This window comes from Aptenodytes forsteri, unplaced genomic scaffold (genome assembly GCF_000699145.1).
Source record: "Aptenodytes forsteri isolate BGI_AS27 unplaced genomic scaffold, ASM69914v1 Scaffold31, whole genome shotgun sequence".
Classification (NCBI taxonomy): domain Eukaryota; kingdom Metazoa; phylum Chordata; class Aves; order Sphenisciformes; family Spheniscidae; genus Aptenodytes; species Aptenodytes forsteri.
The window spans coordinates 185,786-205,330 of record NW_008794713.1 but is presented as its reverse complement, the minus strand read 5'-3'; the positions used below and the strand labels follow the sequence as shown (position 1 = coordinate 205,330).

Here is a 19,545-nt window from a genome sequence, read left to right as displayed (position 1 = left end):
TAAATTACCACCAGTAACCTCACGCGGCAGGGGAGGGGTTGAAGACGTGTCCAAAATATTTGGTGAGTTTTTGCAGGGAATTTTCCCGATGCATGGACAGTCAAATACCCAGTGATGGGTAACAGAAGAGGGAAGCACAATGAGAAGCACTGCTGATTAATTACCACCAGTAACCTCACGCGGCAGGGGAGGGGTTGAAGACGTGTCCAAAATATTTGGTGAGTTTTTGCAGGGAATTTTCTCCGATGCATGAGAGGTGCCTGGGAAGAAAAGGTTTGGCTTGTTGCAACATATAGATATTTGCAGTGTATTGCTCATACATTTTGCATGGTGCACACAGATTCTATGATTCTATGATTCTATGCTGTCAGAGAGGAGAAATGTATGAACCGAGCGTTAAATCTGTAAGGAGAGTGGCATTCCTTTGCTGGGAAAGGGAGGAAATTGCTCCAGCCGGGAATTGCCCTGGGTCACTATCCCCAAAGTTTATTTTCTTAGGATTTTTCCAATAAATACCAACGTCTCCATTGTTGGGAATAATTGCAGTAGCTGAAAAGCAGCGGTCTGATCGGATAATGTCTGGGGGCTTTTGTGCCAGTTCTGATTCAGCAAGCATTAGCAAAAATATAACAGCATTAAATGAAACTTCTCAGCTAATCAGTCTCCATTACGACTTCTCTTGAGGAGACCAAAATTGAAAAGTTCTTTTAAAAGCAAACCCTTTATGATTAAAAGCTTGACGACTTGCACGTTTGGAAATTGGAACAAAAACCTGCATTGGGTTATAAATATAGGAGGGGCGTTATAAACCTCATATTGTTTGTGACGGCACACTGCTCTCGCATTTACGCTGAGAGATGTGTCCTGTAACATCGTAGGAGATGTTACATAGCATAACTGCATCCGCAGTTATATCGCAACTGAAAACAGTTTATGAAACTATATCAGTTGGGGTGGAGTTTTCAACTGAGTTTTTACGTGAGCTGTATTCATGCTGTCATTGCATTTTGATACTCTCCAAATGCTTCATGGCATTTAAATGCAATTCAACTTCATAATTTCATTTTATTTTGTCTTTTCTACTGTGTTTCAATCTACCTCGTTCTGTTAATGCGTTATATTTAATATAGAAAATACCACTTAGGAATATTCCAACATTATCCTCATGAAATAACCGTTCATGTCCAACCCCGGCGTGGCACCCACGCATCCGGAGCTTGGCCGGAGGGCGAAGCCGGGAGCGCTGGGACGTCCCTTACGGTGCCAGCGTTATTTGCAGGATTGAACGCATCCCCTTGATTTCAGCGGGAGCTGCTGAGCGCTTGGCACTTGTGTTAAATCTCCTGGGTAAGTTCAGGAACGGGAGGGCCGTGGTCCAAAGAGACGACGGCACTCGGTCTTTGTCCCATGGGCTGCTGCTGAGGGCTTCTCCTTTAAAACCAGGTCAAGCATCCCCGCCGACCAGCCTGACTGTAAGCAAAGTAGGACGGAGGACGAGGACCTGCCCCACGCCACTCGGCTGCCAGAGGCGACGCTGGGGCCCCAGCGGCTGGGTGGCGAGGGAGGGAGGCGATTTATTAGGCAGGACTCAGGCTCAGCGCAGAAAGGGCAGGGTTTCCTAGCTCTTCATCAGCTAGCTAATCCCTGAAAGGGCTTTCCCACTTATCCCGTGGTGCCTTATTTTCAAGAGTCTTGGCTAGAAGCCCTTGCGGGGCTGTGTTACCCGCTCGGCAACGCTTTAAGACATCTGCTGGTCCAGGAGACTTTCCTTCCAGGCGGCAGTGATTTTCCTCCATAAATGTGTTTTTCTGCCGGTCCCCTTGTTCTTCTCTTTATGACAAGATCCCACATCTCACCCCTGTAAGATTCCGCATGGGCTCGTCTGCAGTTCCCATCGCATGCCCCAAACCGAAGCGGGGTTCACTGCAGCAGCATCCCGAGGGTGCAGGCGGGGCGAACTCGCCTGGCGTCTGTGAGAGGCCGGATCCTGCTGAGCGCTGCCCGCTTGGGAGCCCCGTGTGCTCCCCGTGCCACCTCTGCTCCGGTCTCGTGTGTCCCCCCGGTGCTCGCCGTGGGTTTGTGCCCAGCCAGGGCTGACCCACGGGCAGCTGCTCTTGCGTGGGCTCCCCAGGGAGCTCCTGCCCTTCAAAAATTCAATTTCAGCATCAGTGCTGGGAGTTGGATCTGTGGGAATTCAGCGCCACGTAGCTTGCTGTTACCAGCGGTTTAGGTAGCTATGGAGGGACTATAGACATATGCTTAACTAGAGGTGGAATCGGGAAAAGATTGCAGACTGGTAACTTCTGGGAATCCAAGCACTGTGCTTGCGGGTACTGAGCTGGGAAAGGCTTCCTTCACGCACCGGTGGGTTATAGCTGGGACCCAGCAAAGTACTTAAATAATGTGCTTAACTTCCAAAATGTCTCAGATGGTCAAATTGGGATTTATATAATACATCTAAGTCTTCTAATAGTGACCTGAAATAACTTTTGCAGGTGTGATCTGCAAATCTGAGCTATTAAAGCCATTTGTCCTTTGCAGAAGACGCTTCAATACCACACTGACAAACAGCAGATAAGTTTTTGGGGAGCGGCAAGTGCTTTACCTCCTGGAGCACCGAAGCATCTCTGTTTCTAGTGGCGTATGTCTCACCTCTTTGCTTCCTGCAAGATATACAGCCACAGCCTGCCACAGATGCAGCACAAGCGCGGTGGGCAGGTTTCTCTGCAGGATCCGATGGTGGGGCCACGGCGGGCAGTGAGGGCTGACCGGGGAGGAGCGGAGGAGCTCTCTTGCAAGGTTGCTGACGTCTCTGTCTCTGCTTTTTCAGGGTTACCTTTCCGAAGGCTTAGTAACAAAATGGTATCGCTCCCCCCGCCTCCTCCTCTCACCAAACAACTACACCAAAGCCATCGATATGTGGGCGGCCGGCTGCATCCTGGCCGAGATGCTAACGGGAAGGATGCTCTTCGCTGGTAGGTTTCTGGCTTCCGTTGATTCATTTTTTTTCTCCTTCCCTCCTTCCTCGCTATCCAATTCGAAGGCTTTTTAGCATGGCAGAGGGAATTCCCCTCTCCTTGCCAGCCAAGGCAACGCTTGTAGCATCACTACAGGGATCCTATGGTTGGTTATTAGACACGAGAGCTGTCTCGAGAACAAACTTCACTTGCACAACCTCTGCTATTAGAGGGACCCTTGGTCGGTGCAAACTTCCCTGATACAGGCAGGTCCCTGGGGACAGAGAAGGCTGATTTGCACTCAGCCTTCTTGTGCTTGGGAAGGACACGTGGTGGTATGGGTGTGATGGCACCTGGTGGGAAGCCAACGGCCGTTGGGGTGCCCGAGGCTGGCCGGGGTCGGCGATGCCTCTGTGCCGAGCCTTGCCGGGCAGGGACGGTCTGCTGCCAAAAGCAAAACCCGAAACAAAGAACAGTTCTGATGAAACAACAAAGTGATGGCACCTGGTGGGAAGGCACCGGCCGTTGGGGTGCCCGAGGCTGGCCGGGGTCGGCGATGCCTCTGTGCCGAGCCTTGCCGGGCAGGGACGGTCTGCTGCCAAAAGCAAAACCCGAAACAAAGAACAGTTCTGATGAAACAACAAAACCTTTTTCTGTTTCTGGGTTTCCAACAGAAAATAAGAGCTTTTTGTTGGGAGGGAGGATGCTAAAAAAATATCATAGGGTGGAGTATAAGGGCAAGAGATAAAGTGGCCCTGTCCCAAGAGGTTTGTACTCTATGCCATGGATTTGAATTGTGATTGGTGTCTTCAAGGTATTTCTTTTCTTTGAGGGAAGACATTTGAATGCCACTACCCATTTTCAGCCATTTTCAGCATTCCTATAAGCGGGTATTGGAGTTGTAAAAGTGCAGTGCAAGGAAAAGGAGACAAAAAAAAGCACCGGCAAGGAGCGCATAATTATCAGTGCAGCATTTGAAGCTCAACTCTGATGTTCTTGAGAAGCAAATCTTTATTTAATACAATTCCACAAATGCTCCTGTCAGGAGCAAAGCTCTGCTTCCCAAGCTGGGACATGGAGCTGCTCCTTCAGGAACGAAGCAGCTGCTCTCTGCCTGTTGAACAAGCCGCCTCCCTGCCCAAGGTCTGCAGCAGTGCTCCTCCTTGGTTGTCTCTCCATCGCCCATTAGCGTTTTGAATGACAAGGTTTGACGCATTTCGTGAGCAGCTGTTCGCAGTTTTGTGTAAATAAATAATTAGACCCATTAATAATGGAGAAGGACATTTTCTTCACAAATATTTCAGTGCACCGCAGAGCTCCGCAGCCGGTGTTTGATTGTAGCTGCTCTGTCGCTCCCTCCCCGCTCCCGCTTGCAGCTTCCATATTTCTTTTGTGAAAGCTGAAAATTAAGCAGTCGGTATCATTTTGAAGAGATCATTAAAATTGCCTCCCTCTCCTTCCTTCCTCTTGTCCCCAGTCTTCCCTCCCCAAAATTTTCAAGTCCAGGGACTTCAGCTCTGAAAATTATGCATCAGACCTGGCTGCTCCTGCTGCCTCCTCGGGATACATTCCAGGAGCGGGGACATCTCCACGTGCCACTTGTCCCTACAGGCGCAGGGCATTTTCTGGTCTCGCTGGGAGATGTTGCACATGAGTGAGCTCCCAAGGCACCTCTGCCAGCCGCCTCCCCTTGCCGAGCTGTGGTTTGCACCATGGAAGAGTCTCCGAGCTTTTTGGGTGGAAACAAACTGGACGATGCCTTTCCAGGGCAGAGCTAAGGCTCTGCCAGTCCAGGGCACCGGACCCGAACTAGCCCCAGGTAAACCAGAGCAGCAGAAGCAAACGCCAGCACAGATGGCAGGGTCCTGGTCTTGCAGGAGTTGCACCAGACCAGAGCAACGCGCCGCCTCGTATTAAACTGGGTGTAGCTGGAGCCCCAGGGAAATCCTTTTGGGCTCTTAAGTCAGTCTCTCTTTTCCTATACTTGCTCCTCATGTCAAACAGCAAAACAAGACTGGCTCGTCCAGGTCCTTCTCTGGCCATCCCCATCAGAGCACCCAAGCACTCATCTTTATCCTGGTTTTCCAAACTGTGCTTGACCCCTCTCTCAGCCCCAGCTTGGTTTTCGTGCTGTTTCTGGACCCCAGGGGTAGAAGCTACCTTGGCTGACACCAGCCATCTACTGCCTAGGTGTCCGGGCTGGTCCCTAAAGCTCCCTTCATGGTCAAGGCAGAGGCAAAGGCAGCTCCAGGATGTGATTCATCTGGCCTCTGTTAGCTGTCTGCCTTCAGCTGAGATTGTGCCTTAGAAATATTTATTTTTCCACTACTGCTCACAAAGAGCATCTGGAGAATGAGCTGAAGTGCCCATGCTGGTGTTGCATGTGGCTACAGGTGAGATCAGTTCTGTCCCGGCTGCCTGGGCAAGATGCCCCAGAGCAGCCATACAGGAACCTGCTTTGCAGGTTGGTTCCTGAGAGTCCACAGCAGGTTCGAGATCAGGAGATGGGATTTGGCAGACCATAGACTGGGTTCAGCCAGACAAGTGCTGCGAGCACCCCTGCTTCTCTGCTCTCCAGCCCTGTGCAATCGCTTAATAAGCTCCCAGATGATGGCAGGATACTTAGTTAATTGGGGGGGGATCAAAACTGAAGCTCAAAATACATATTCCTTTTGGGTTGCTTTAAAAATAGTCTGTAGAGTTGTTACGAGAATGTCCTGGCCCCGTGCACCGTTTTCCTGGCCTCCTCCTATACCAGTAAATAAAGAAGAGCCAGGGTGGGAGCTGGCAGCGGGGCAGGGTGCCCGTGGTGTCCCATGCCAAGTACCATCTTTCATCTGCTGGCGTCCAAAGAGGAGGAGAATAAAACCCAACCACTCAGAATAGCTAAAACTGGCAAACACTTGCATGGCAGCGTGGGTTCATCTTTGCTTTTGCTTTTCTCCTCTGTGCTTGGGAGAAGGAGTTTGCCCCCGGCCAGCCGCAGCCCCCATCACTGCAGGATGAGACCCAGAAGGAGACTGGGTCACCAACAAACACCCCGTGGGAAATAACAGCGATGTAGTTCCCAGAAAGTTGCAAACCTCCAGTAATTGCCTTACACTGGATAAATTGTTTTTTGAGTACGCGTCAGCGGCACAATTTAAATTGGGTGCTTAGCATAAGTCAATATAATTAACTCAGTAGTCTATCTGGGGTGCTTAAGCAACGCAGTTAAATTAAGGTGATCGGTTATTAGGAATAGATGTCACTCGCTGCTTTCATTCTCCTACACAAGTTAACGAATACCCAGCAGAGAGGGACTCCCAGCCCCCTTGCCCTCCCCGCAGCCCCTTCTCTAGGCCGTGTGGTGGCAGGAGCAGCTTTGGGTTTGGCAGAGCCCCGGGAGGGCACAAGAAGTTTGGCTAACCCAAAGCTCACAGGAGCGTAGCACGTCTCCAACAGCTAAAATCTGGTTTGCAGACCTTTGGAGAGCTCCCCACCATGAACAGCATGGAAAACAGGGAAGAGCATCCGTAACTGAGCGGCTACAGCTCCCTCCGGTGACTTTTCCACCCTCTGCTGCCGAAGCGTATCCGAAAGCATCGCCAGCAGAAGCAAGAGAAAATAAGAGAAAGAAAAAAGCTGCCTGTCCTCGCAGGTCTCCGTGGGGATCGCCAGCGGGGCCGTGCCCGTGACCAAGAGCTAGGAGGTGGCACGGTGGCTTTTCCCATGGGATCAGCGCTTGCTCCTAGAGGAGTCGCTAGCAGGGCTTGGGTGCTCACGCGGGACTTGGCTGCAAGCCCGGGGAAGGGTTGCCTTTTCCAAGACACGATGCAGAGCTCCTCATTCTCTCCTCGGGTAACGACAGCACGTTGCGTTTATTCTGTCTGTAGTTCATGTTTTTCTTTTCAGGAATTAATGCCTCCGGAAGGTCCCTAGGAATTACATAAATAAAGGATAATGGTGGAGGATTGGGTTCCTGAGAGCCGTAATTCAACGCTTCCAGAGTTGCATTAGCAGCTTCTTTGTGTGACTGAACACGGTGCCTTTCGGCTGCCAGGGACCTTCAGTGAGCAGTGGCTGGAGCTGCACTGAGAGGAGAACAGCCACAACGCCTTTGTGACTTTTAATACCCTGTAATTTTGATGACGGTTTGGGAACTAGCGTGACTAACAAGGTGTTTGTTTCCTGATGGTCATCTTTAGTTTCTCCTGGAGCCATGCTGTGAACCTCTAAATGACCTGAAATTAGTTTTCCTATAGGAAAGTGAATTCATTTGCCCGGGATTGATATTAGGAGGGTGTCCCTCTGTCTTTTTTGCTTTTCCTGTTGCTCTATCTTCTTCTGAGGCTTTGTTCTGAGCAGACCTGTGGTGTGCTAATGTCAGTGTTGGTTTGGGGTTTAGGCTTTGTTCTGAGCAGACCTGTGGTGTGATGGTGACCAGCTGTGCTAATGTCAGTGTTGGTTTGGGGTTGTCTAAGTTCATTGCCGTGTCCTGGCTCAGAGCTCTGCCATTCGGGGTGAAAGTGGCCACGACTGCATTGAACCAAACCTCGTTGGAGTGATGAGTGATGAGGCCATGATGGAGACCCTGTCCCAGCCTCAACGTTTGCCGTGTCCTGGCTCAGAGCTCTGCCATTCGGGGTTAAAGTGGCCACAACTGCATTGAACCAAACCTTGTTGGAGTGATGAGGCCACGATGGATGGAGACCCTGTCCCAGCTTCAACGTTTGGACCTACCCTTGCCCAGTGGGTGTGTGTTTGGGGTCAGCTCCATGGATGTGAGTCTGGAAACCTCCTGCAGACCCACAGGGGAGCTCTGGGCTGGGAAGGGCAGCCCCTGTGAGGTGCCAGGGACCTCCAAAGGGATGGGGTTGCTTGAGGGCTTGATGCCAGCGATGGTCTCCACCATCCCCTACGAGCTGGCCTCTCCACCCTCCCTGCAGACTGATTAGAAGTGCTGTGCCATAAATGAGGTTCACTCCTCTTGCTGTGGATCAGCCAGGCGCTGCTTGCCAGTGAAGCAGCCTGAAATCCATGACTTGGACAGCAGGGACTTGGTAGCCCAAAAATCCCCGTTGGTTTGTCCGCCCCAGCCAGCTCGCTGTCTTAATAGATAGTCCTGCCTCTAATGACAGAATATTTATAACCGGCGTTTCTGGCAGACAGAAAATCAATAGTGGGACTCGGTATTTCTGCCAGGCTGCTTCTCTGTATACGCAGGAAGCTGGAAATCAGCCGCGGAGCTCTTGGTCACGTCCAATAGTGTGCTAAAGAATGGGATTAACGTTCATTAATGAGGCGGTTGGCTCCGCTCCGCTGGCACTGCTGCTTCTCTCCTCTCAATGACTGATCGCCAGTCCTGAGCGGGGGCTTAGGGATGCGTGGATAAATATGTCCTGAAGGAGAGGATTAAAAAATACATGATTGTTCGTAGCAGCTGTGGGGATCCTCACCATCAGAGCCTTGACTTGGTGCCCAGCAGCCAGGTGGGACCCGGTCAGAAAACCCCTTTCCCATCGGGAGAGAGCAGAGGTCAGGCACTTGCATTCATTTAAAGATGAAGCCTTTGGGACTCCTGGAGCTGGGTTCACGATCTTCTTGTTATCGCTGGGGTTGTGGCAGCACTTTTTGTCGCTGCTGCACAGAGGGGCTTTGCTTCTCGGTGTAGCACAGCACGTGGCGGGGACGTGTGGTGACAGCATCGGGCACTGCCCTGCCTGGCCACAGCCGTGTGAGCCGGGATGCTTCATTTGGGGTTACGAACGAGCCCACCCATAGTGTTGCTTAAAGAGGGTCGTCATTTTGAGGCCGTTAGATATCTGTCACCTTCCATCATGCAGGATGGACCCCACCGATGGGTAATAGCTCCCATGCCCCGTGATTTCAGTCGGGTACGGTTTCTGCGTCATAGCCATTTTAAATAGATGGCTAGGTTACTCGAAAAGCTGCACAGACAGCCTCAGGGTGATTACACCAGGAGGGCAAATTGTCTAGGTTAATGCTTTCACCCTTAGAAAGAGGTGACCCAGCTGGGAGTCCCACCGCATTTTCCTTGGAGCAAAGAGTGGTGGCTAATGCGGGGATGCATCAGCGTGGAGGGGCTGCCGGGAGATGCGGCGTTGCGGTGATGTGGCTGATAATACCACCACCACCCCACCCCCCGATTTAACTTCTGGGTCTCAACTCACTGCCTGTTTTCTACCCGTTTAGGGGGTCACGAGCTGGAACAGATGCAGCTTATTCTGGAGACGATCCCCGTTATCCACGAGGAAGACAAAGAGGAGTTGCTCAAAGTGATGCCCACGTTCATCAACAGCACCTGGGAAGTGAGGAAGCCGCTGCGCAAGCTGCTCCCCGAAGTGGACAGTGAAGGTACCGTAGTGCCCGCTGGCTTCGGCAATGTCCTTCCCCTGGGACTTCCCCCGCTTGCCGTGTTTTCAGACCTATTTCCCCAGGGGGTCACAGGAATCGTCCTATAAGGCCAAGCGCGTGAATGCTGGTGAATGAGAGTTCAGATATCTGAGGGTCTGCAATGCTTGCTCCCGCCTGGAGCTCACACGTCCCCACCGCTGTCCCCCCGGGTCCTGCTCGCCGTCCCACTGGGGAAGGCATGAGCTGCAGGACAGCACTCATGATGCAGTAGCTTTCTCGCAGGTAGCTCATACAGAAATAAGGGTGAAATAGTCTTCCAGGACTATTCCAAGACACTTTCAAGGTGCATCCCTGCCTTCCTGCGCCTCTTCTTGAGCTGTAAGTGAGGGTTCAGCCCAGAGGTTATTTTCAAGCCCCGTTCATTTTCTTGCTGCACTTTTTGCATGAACGCAATTGTATAGTACAAGGAAATAAATGCTTTTACTTCACAAATACCTGAACTCTTTGAGGTGGTTGCTACAGGCAGAAACGTCCAGGTGCTCCGAGGCTTGGACATCACTTGCGTCGGGCTGTCGCAGCCTGCAATGCTCGAATACCACTTCAGCCACTTCCCTCCTTTGGCTAAAGCTTAAAAAAAAAAAAATCAGCAGTGTGTTGCTGCGAGGGGGCTGCGGGTTCCACAGGCTTTTGGACCTGAACTTTTGCCCGGAGCAGCTTTGTAGGCAGTGAGAGCTTGCAGGGCGGCAGCCGGAGCCGAGCAGTGTGGACCAGGGCACGCCAGCTCTTCCGAATTCCTTCCAAGGCTTAAACCGGGGCTGGTGGACCTGGCCACCGGCTTTTGGGAAGACGTCAAGACCAAGCCCGGCTTGTGTTCACTGGCGTGACTCTTCATTATAAGGCATCCGCTATATGGGCTTGGCAATGTGATACCCGTCGGCCCAGGTTACCCACGGACCGCGTCAGCCTCCGGCAAGCAGGAATGGATTTATTCCCCGTCGTCACTGTGGGAAGAAAGGTCACCTGCGCCCCTCACATAATTCATTGACATTTTTCTGCCTCTCTGACCCGTAATATATCGTAATATATAACGCGTAATATATCGTTCCGCCATGCTTCCTGCCCGCAGTCAGTGACCTTATGAAGCTACTTAATTAGTCCAAGCAATGAAATAATCTCGTGGGAGACAATCGGATATTGGTTAATGTTTAAGCACTGAGGCAATAGGTATGGCCCGCCCTTTCTGCTGAGTGATTTTGCCCCTAAAGAAACTGTCCCATTCACACAATTACATCTTTAATGGGGATATTTCTGAAGGTACAATGCAAAAGTTGTAACTGAAGAAAGGCATATTCCTACTTGTATTATCTGAACTCCAAGGGACTCTTCATGCACCAAGAATCAACTGAATAAGCGACATCTTTAACGACAGGTTTTGATCTTTTCACATAACCTCAGTAAAAGGAATCATCAAGGAAATCACAACAAACCCTCTACATTTAGGTTTAATTCTAGTCACTTTAATTGCGCTTAATTTCTTCCTTCATCATCATAGAAAGAGTTCATGCTCCACAATCTTTCTAAAATAATTTTAGGCACTCAGAATTCTATAAATATTAATGGGCAAAATCATTTCATAGTGTTGGTCACGCCGAAGACTTTTAAAAATTGCACTTTAAATCTCATCCCGCTTCAGCTGCACATAAAGATGTGAAATCAGTTGTCTGAAACGCAGTGTGCTTGTTGAATGGATCCGAGAGCGTGGAATCAAATGCCGACACCGTCCAAAGGTCTTTTTGGGGTACGAGTTTAGCGTTCTGGCCCGGGATCGCAGCACCAGGTATAACACGTATATGCTGTCCTGTGGAGGTGTGATGCTCTCACAGTCATTTCTCCTGCCTCGCTCGATGACCTGACACCAATCCTTACAGTCATTTCTCCTGCCTCGCTCGATGACTTGACACCTGCGGGCTGCAGGATTGCTCCACTGCAAGCGCGCAGCTCCCCTGGGGGGTAAGACGGATGCAGCAAGGACAGAAGTGCCCGTTTTAGATGCACACGGGATGTGACCTTTAATTCCTTCCTTACTTCGAGGGGATTTGTTATGGGGGATTCACGAGGCTCATCCTGGAAAGGAAGCTGGTATTGCTTTTGAGGAATTAGTGAGCTTGTTTCTCTCTGCTTCACAGCTATTGATTTTCTGGAGAAAATACTGACGTTTAACCCTATGGATCGATTAACGGCTGAGATGGGTCTGCAGCATCCTTACATGAGTCCGTATTCCTGCCCCGAGGATGAACCAGTGTCTCAGCATCCGTTCCGGATTGAGGATGAGATTGATGATATTTTACTGATGGAAGCCAACCAGAGCCAGATGTCTAACTGGGACAGGTATGGTACCCAAGGCTGGGCCAGAGACCAGATACTGGCTTAAATTCTTTAGGCAGAACTTGGCTGGTGAGTCTCTGACCTGCTCTTGATTGGGTTCAGTCACACGTGTTCCAGACCCACGAAAGACACCTGCTTTTCCTTCTTTATGCCATATTGTAATTCTAGCCCAAGCTGGCACCTTGCTGAAGCCACCGAGAGGTTCGTCATTGATTTCCACAGGGAGCAGATGTTGAGTCTGCACGTTCTAGTTACTGAGTATCTTTCTGCTCTTGGTTTTATTCACAGCCTATATTGTCTTCATTTGAGTTACATCTGTTTAAGTGACGCTACGGTTCTTCCCTCTGTCCCTGTAATACAGGTTATAAGACAATGCAATTCTTGTACCTTTTGGGGACCGGGCCTGATTTGGAGCTCTATATTTATCACTTTTCAAGGTGCGTGAGCCCCAGAGGCCACAGATCTGGGGTCTTTTAAAAAAATCCTTAATTGTATTGACTTTTAAATGGTTTGCTGAAAGTTGTACAGGAAATTTAGAGCAGATCAAAGCCTTGAGCTGAGGTCTCTCGAGTCCTAGATGATTACCCCAGTGACTAGGCCAGTCCCAGTACCGCAGCAGGTAGGACAAAATAAGCAGCTAAGAATTAACTACGTTCACTTTCCTATAGAGCTCCTTCCAGCTGAGCGGCGTGAGCTGGCTGAGGATGTCTGTGGCATCGTTCCTCTCTGCATAGCAATTAAATCTCCTCGCCGCCTTAATTCACTATATTTCACCAGCATTGAAAAAATAATCTAAAGAAATCCCTTGCCTTTGCTATTATTAATCTCTTTGCCTGGGTGAACAAGTATCAGGGTGGAGGCTGGGGGGGACAACCAGGTAAATTAGGTAAAGAGGAAAGCTGGAAGCTTTTCTCAGGATATCTATCTTTGGTGTATCCCCACAGCTCCGGCATCCCTGCCAGTTATAGTCCCCAAAGCAGCAAATCAGTTGCTGGAGGTCACCCTGTCACCTTTTTCTCTCTTGGCTTTCTTGGTGTGACACAAGAAGCTGGGACCTAGACTGTTGGTCCTGCCATCCAGCTGGGGACATCTGCCATAGGGCCCTAAATTTTGCAACACAAGCCCAGTGTATTAGAGACGGGAAATGGTTTTGCCTGTGTGTTGTGGGACACCTGAAGAGCGTTTCATTGCCGGGACATAGAGCCCCAATACCTGGGATAACACATCTTTTAAATTTTAAATACTGGCTCGGTTAGGAGCCAGGAAATTAGATGTCACTTTGAAAACCGTGTCTAAGAATGGGTGTTGTCGGGTAATTGCAATCAAGGGAGTTCGACTGGCTTGAGAAGTTATCACTTGGCAAGGAGACCCTTCAGGGATGCTCTTGGTCCACGACGTCAGAGTAAACTGGTGATGTCCAATCTCAGTGGTGATTTAACTCATCTTTTTTACTTCTGTGGCCACAATCAAGGAGCACTCACACTGTGGGTGCTTGTCTCTGGGCCGAGGGAGTTTGATTGTTAATATTGTTAATCATGTTTTAATCCCAAGTGGAGAGAAGATGATGAGGGGCTAAAGGAAGGGGCCAGTTGGTTTGGTTGTTGGGCTTTTATTCCCGCTACTGGTCCTGTCCATGCAGCTTGGGCAAGCCCAACTCATAAATCACTCAGCCCCCCTGCCTTTTTTAACACACAAGAAAAAGGTCTCTAATATTAATAAGAACTTAAAGATCTGTAGGTAAGCGGCATATTAGTAAGAAAAAGGTAAAAATAGCAGCAGCAGCAGCGTGCGTATCTGTTTGAGCACTGCTGTTTCTAAGGAAGCCATCATCTGCGTGTCTAATAGCAGCGTGTCTTTCGCAGGTATCACGTAAGCCTCTCCTCTGATTTGGAATGGAGACACGATAAATACCACGACATGGATGAGGTTCAGCGGGACCCCCGGGCCGGGTCTGAATCCATCGCTGAAGAAGCACAAGTTGATCCGCGGAAATACTCACAAAGCAGCTCGGAGAGGTTCTTGGAGCTATCCCACTCATCCATGGACCGAGTATTTGATGCCGATTGTGGGAAATCGTGTGATTATAAAGTGGGGTCACCTTCCTACTTGGACAAATTGCTGTGGAGAGACAATAAGCCCCATCATTACTCAGAGCCCAAGCTAATTTTAGATTTATCCCACTGGAAAAGAGCAACCATAGCACCCGCAGCTGAGCTATCGCTGGAAGAAGAACCATCCAACCTCTTTCTGGAGATCGCTCAGTGGGTAAAGAGCACGCAGGTGGGTCTCGAGTGTCCCAGTCCTCTTCCGGAGCTTCAGGAACGGAGCCTGCCATCTTCTCCTCACCATCTCCACAAAGAACCCACAGAGGTGAACAGTGAAACAGACCCTGAGTTTGACTTGGACGTCTTCATCTCCAGGGCGCTGAAACTTTGCACAAAACCCGAGGATCTTCCAGACAACAAGCTCAATGACATCAACGGGGCCTGCATATCTGAGCACCCCGGTGAGATTGTACAAACAGAGGTGTACCAGAAAGAGCGATGGTGAGGAACCTGCACCCAGGAAACCCCGCTGTATCTCCCTGTTCCTCTCTGATGGTGTGGCCATTGCCCGGGGCTGAGTGGCTTCCGTCTGTCACTGAGCATCCGTTTTTTACACTATACCCAACGCCTTTTTCTGAAAAGGCAAGCACAAACCACATGCCCCTTTTGATGCCTTAGAAATACCTTTAAGGGAATCAAGAGGTGTGAATGAAATACCGAGTTTCTTATACTGCCTTAACACTCTTGCCTTGCAATCTCTGGGACCTGTTTGAAACTTAAATGTACAAGGGAAAGACGACAGTACATGATAAGTTTACAAACAGAAGTCAAATCAACTTTTTTTCCTTTCTTTTTCTATAGCATCTTAAAATGACGAGGACAAAATCAGCATTTTCATTATGGTCAGACACCCTCCTGGTTTGACGGGTTCCCAAAACGCCAAACTTTGAGCTCCTCTGAGGCACCCGTGTGAGGACAGGCGGTACGGAGAGAAGCGGTGCCAAGTAGCGTCCGCGGTCAGCCGTCAGTCAGCAGAGAATGGAACTAGAGGTAGAGTTTGGCCATCAGACAGAAAATAACTCTTCGAGAATGTTAATGGGGAAGGAATTTGACCTACAAAATATGGGCCACTTGGGATTTTATTTTGTTTTTTCTGATTGGAAGACAAAATTTTTGCTAAGCGCACTCTCCTCGTTTGGTTTCTCGCACATCAGTTCTCCCTTCTGTTGTACGGGGTAGATCTGAGCTCTCCGAGTACTTAGGAGGCCCCGTACGATGTGTTTCCGTGTAACAACCTGGTGCTGCGAGTCCTGTCTCGGGCAGCTGCCCAGCAGACCCCCAAATTCTGGTGGTAAGGGCTGGACAGGAGTCGAGAGCTAGAAACAGGGTGTCTCACGGTGCGGTGCTGCCTGGCACCACCAGCTACACAGACTCAGCAAGGGCACCCACCTTTGCTAGTAAAAAAAGGAATGAAAGTACTACTGTTTTCCCTTCTGACAAGGGTGTTGTGAAGAAAACAACAGTTCCTGTGGCATTAGATCCGTAACTGGCCACTTTGCTTCCAGCTTCTTTGGAAGATGCTGGTGTCAGCAGGCAACCGAGCGCGGTTTGTAAATAGACACAAACACAACTGATCTACTGTAACTTCTGTTTTCATCCACGCTCCTGAGCACCTTAATAATTAATCAGCTAACAAGAGTTTGTATACGGAAGAAACGTTCTATACTTCTATTTAATCAAACTCAGCAGTTTTTTAAATGGAAAACCTGTAAATAGTGTCATAAAAGCCAATCTCCGCTTTCCTTGCCATCGTGTCACTGTGCTCTCCAGCACGGCGGCACTACTTTTCATTTGTAAAAGAGAAACTGCCGTACTTAGTAACTCCAAGGTCCATATTTAACTATTGTTCCTATACGACTTATTTCTACCCTTTTAACAAGCAATCTACTAAATGTTCTGAGATGTGAAGAAAACTCATGTGAGACTCGGATGATAACTAACAGCAGCATTTACTGTACTAACCCTGGTTTCTGTTCTTGGTGGGATCAGGTTTAGCTGTAGGAGAGGCATTGACGAGCCCAAAAACTTGTTCTCATCGTGCAGGTCTCTCCTTAGGCTGATTGAAATGCCGTTACTCCAGCTGATAAGCAGCATAGGTGTGAAGGCTGCCGGCTGCATGGATGGGATGGGGTGGAAGTCCCGGGGCAGGGGTGGAGGAGGCATCTGGAAGGCAAAGCCATTGGGCTCTGCTCTTTGCTTTTGAGCGTTTGGACGTCCCCCACGGTGGTTTAGAAAGGGGCAACAAGGGAGAAACAGAGGGTTGGTTTCCAGGGTGTTGCAGATTATCGATATACCTCAGCTAAAGCTCAGCACTTTTACTCGTGGTGGGAGAAATTCAGACGCCGAAGGAGCGGCCGCCCCTGCAGTGGAGCGGATCCGAATCTGGCCCCGGCAGCCCACGACTCACCGCCCGCCATCCCGCTCAGCTTCGCCGTGTGCCCGGCAGCGGCCAGCAAAGGCTGGGAACGGGACTGCCGGCGCTCGAGTGAGTGTGTGCCCAGAGAGGAGGAGGCGGCGGCAGCGGCCGCAGTTGTGCTCTGTCGCTCCATGGTGCCGCCCTGGGAGGAGCGGATAACGCCCAGCCTGTGATGGGAGACGCACAAACGCTGCAGCCGGAGGCATCAACTGAAAATTAGATGTTTGGGAGCCGATGGAGTTTAAACCTGAAGGATAAGATCAGCAATGCGAGAGCTGACTTTTAAAACTCTCTTCTGGCAGATTCAGCAACTATTTGCTACCGCTGGGTTAAACACGGAGACGCGCTGACATGTGAAATCAGCAGCGATCAAACCACGCCAGCGTTTTCCTCGGCGGACATCAGTCGCCACGTCCTCTGAAACCAGAAGCCATTTTCCATGGGTTGTTACATTCAGCCTGAACGTCTTCACCGGAGGCGTACGGGACTATTTATTATGGCCATGAAAGTAACAGTTTTGTTTTTGAATATTATCTTCTAAGGAGGAGTGGGAGCTTGGGGGCCCACAGTTAAAGTCTAATATTAACTTCACAAGAAGCAAACGGAGCTTATTGCCACTGCTCCAGATTTTCCATCTCGGTTCGTGAGCTGTTATTTAACATTGTTCCAAAAGCTCGGCGTCACGTGCTGAGAAAGGAGAGGAACGAGAGGGGTGGCTTTAATTTGTTAGCTGAGGGTCCTCAGCTGATCACAAGCCAGATTTATTTCTCATCTACAACAATAAAATTTAAGGCCTGAGCCTTCCTTGCTTGGTAGCGTGTAATTATTTTGCTTATTATGAGACTTGAAATGTTTATTCCGGTACTCGCATCTAGGTTTCTTCTGCAAATGATCACGAACACCTGAATTAGCGCGTGCATCGCATGAATATTTGCATTCTGGGGTTATTTGGTGTTGGGTGGCTTTTCGCCGAGCTTTGCTTCGGCTGGTGCAGGCCATCTGAGTGCTCAGGGTCACGGGGAGGGAATTTAGACCTCGTCACCAACATGGTGATTTCTGCAAACCGCTGCTTCTTGCGGGTGTTTGAAGAATCATTTCAGTGCGAGGTTAACCATCGGGTATTTCAATGAATTTGCAGATGTTACTTATCTGCAAAAGAGAAAAAAGGGAGCGTTGCTATAGTTAATAATACAGACGCTGTGACAGGCCACTGAGGCCACGTGGCACTGGGATGGGTGGATGCCCTGGATTTAGAGGTGTGCCGGCATGGGTGTGCTGGGCAGAGGCAGGAGGGACAGAGGGTGCTTGTTGTGATCTCCGAGGCTCAGGAGTGAGCGATGTGGTCCCGTGCGGTGACGTGGGGAGGCACCGCAATGACAACGCAGGGGGACTTCACTGGCAGAAGCGGAGGGACTGCAGATGTCTCCAAGCCGAGGAGGACCTCAAGTTGAGAGGCTGGCGTTTAAGCCAGTGATCAGGTATGTAAGCGCCCTTGTGGGTCCCAGCCGTTGTGGCCGGCCTTTTACATGGTTTTATTTGAAGAAGAACAGAGGGAGCGGCATCCCTCCTCCCCGAACCTGTGGGAGCTGCTCGTGGTGGCCTCCATGCAAGGGTCTGTCCTTCCACTACAGCCACCCACCGGCCACAAGTCGGGGACTGGGAATCCGTCAGGGAGACGAGGGTGCAGCTGCCTGCTCAGCTGCTCTTAAAAACACCTTTAAATGTCAAAATGATGCCTCCAACGGTTCAGTTGCCAGCCCGGTGATTGTTCTTCCCCAGTCACAAATACGTGACTGTTTTCACTGCAGTGTATTTTTAATCGTGTTGGGATTTAGCAGCTGTTACACCGTCACAGAGCTGCATTAGCCAGATCTTCAGAGCTTTACCATTAGAGTCATGAAAAAAAATCAACTTCAGCTTACTTTCCAATACGGTTGTAGGGACATCCTGGGAAGTGTTTCCTACGCAAGTCACACCCGGATCCCAGCGTAAAACCACAACAGGAGCGTCAATGAATATTACAAGCGGAGCTATTGGAGACTGGACTGCTAATGATAATTTCTGTCCCTTTTAACCCAAGACAAACACGTATTTGAGCAACTTTATGCCACCATCTAACGTTTTGGAGAGCTTGCGGTGAGAACACTGTATAATGTGGCATGCAGTCATTTCAGGTCTGAAATGTTCTTTTTTTTTTTTTTCCTCCCATTGATTGTGAGAGGAATTGAAGAGGACAAATACACCATATGGTGTTTGCTCGTGAATAGTTGCCTTTGACATTTTCAAAGGCAGAGTTTGATTTTGAAGTGGTACAACACTCGGGTGAATGCAGTCCTCTCAAAGTGCATCATCACTTTCCAAGACCAGGCTCATTTTGAACTGCCATCTGGCCGCTGTCGGAGCTGGGTTATAACAATCCCATTGCTAAATTCAAAGAGTAGGATTTTATTTATCAAAAAAAGGAGAATCTGTCTTAAAAAGACGACCTATTCTCACGGGGGCTTATTCCGTCGGCTCTTGGGTTGCAGCAGAATAGATCGCAACAAAAGGAATTCGAAAGGGTTGCTTTGATTAATCTTGCAGTGAAAATAAGCAGGTGTTTTAGGAAGTCTGTATACATTTTTATTATTTATTCTCTCTTTGGAGAGAATATATCCGAGTACCTCTTTGACAGGGCGGACTATACGTAAAAATATAATTAATTCCTGTGATATGTCACTGTTGTGTGAAGTGTTTGTGCATACACACAGATGGTATATTGTTTTAAGTTTAAGCAATATAAAATATTCCTCCCAGAAAATGGCCATAGATGTGGGTAAAGGTGCTTCAAAGTGCGATTTGAACTCTCTGCCTACCCTCTGTGCCTCAGTGTCCACGGGAGAGAACCACTCGGGGCATGTCTGATGACTGGTTAGTGCTTGGGTGCCAGCTCTATGCTCGTGTTTGTGGGAATTCCTACGTAGATCATGCTGCTGGTGGTATAAATATCTGGGGCAAAATCTGGAGTAATTAAACAAAACTTTGATAGTTCAGTCTGCAGAATGGAGCAGGTAAGAATAACCGGTGTGTGGGATTGGCTCTGTGATCAGGGAGAGCAGAGGGAAGAACTGTGATTTATTTGGGTTTTTTTTGAGGAATAAGGAGTTTCTCAAGATATCCTATTTTTACACAGCTCTGCACTAGAAGGACACTTTATAAAACTGATTTGAACAGCCTAAGTCTAGTGCCAAGCCTCATGAAAACAGTCCACAGCGGAGCAGCCTGAACCTCGCAGCTTGGCTAAAACCACCGTCACAAAACAGCTGCTAAAAATGCAAAATCTTCA

At 49.4% G+C, this 19,545-nt stretch overlaps 1 protein-coding gene across 1 annotated transcript in view; it reads left to right on the top strand.

The window, feature by feature from the left end:
- Nucleotides 1-17,000, top strand: part of MAPK4 (mitogen-activated protein kinase 4) — a 24,475-nt gene extending 7,475 nt beyond the window's left edge. The window contains exons 2-5 of the mRNA XM_009273820.1: nucleotides 2,831-2,975; nucleotides 9,153-9,314; nucleotides 11,501-11,702; nucleotides 13,562-17,000. Of these exons, the coding sequence (XP_009272095.1) occupies nucleotides 2,831-2,975; nucleotides 9,153-9,314; nucleotides 11,501-11,702; nucleotides 13,562-14,249 (1,197 nt within the window). The 3' untranslated portion in view covers nucleotides 14,250-17,000. The remainder of the gene's footprint in view (nucleotides 1-2,830; nucleotides 2,976-9,152; nucleotides 9,315-11,500; nucleotides 11,703-13,561) is intronic.
- The last annotated feature ends 2,545 nt before the right edge of the window (nucleotides 17,001-19,545 follow it).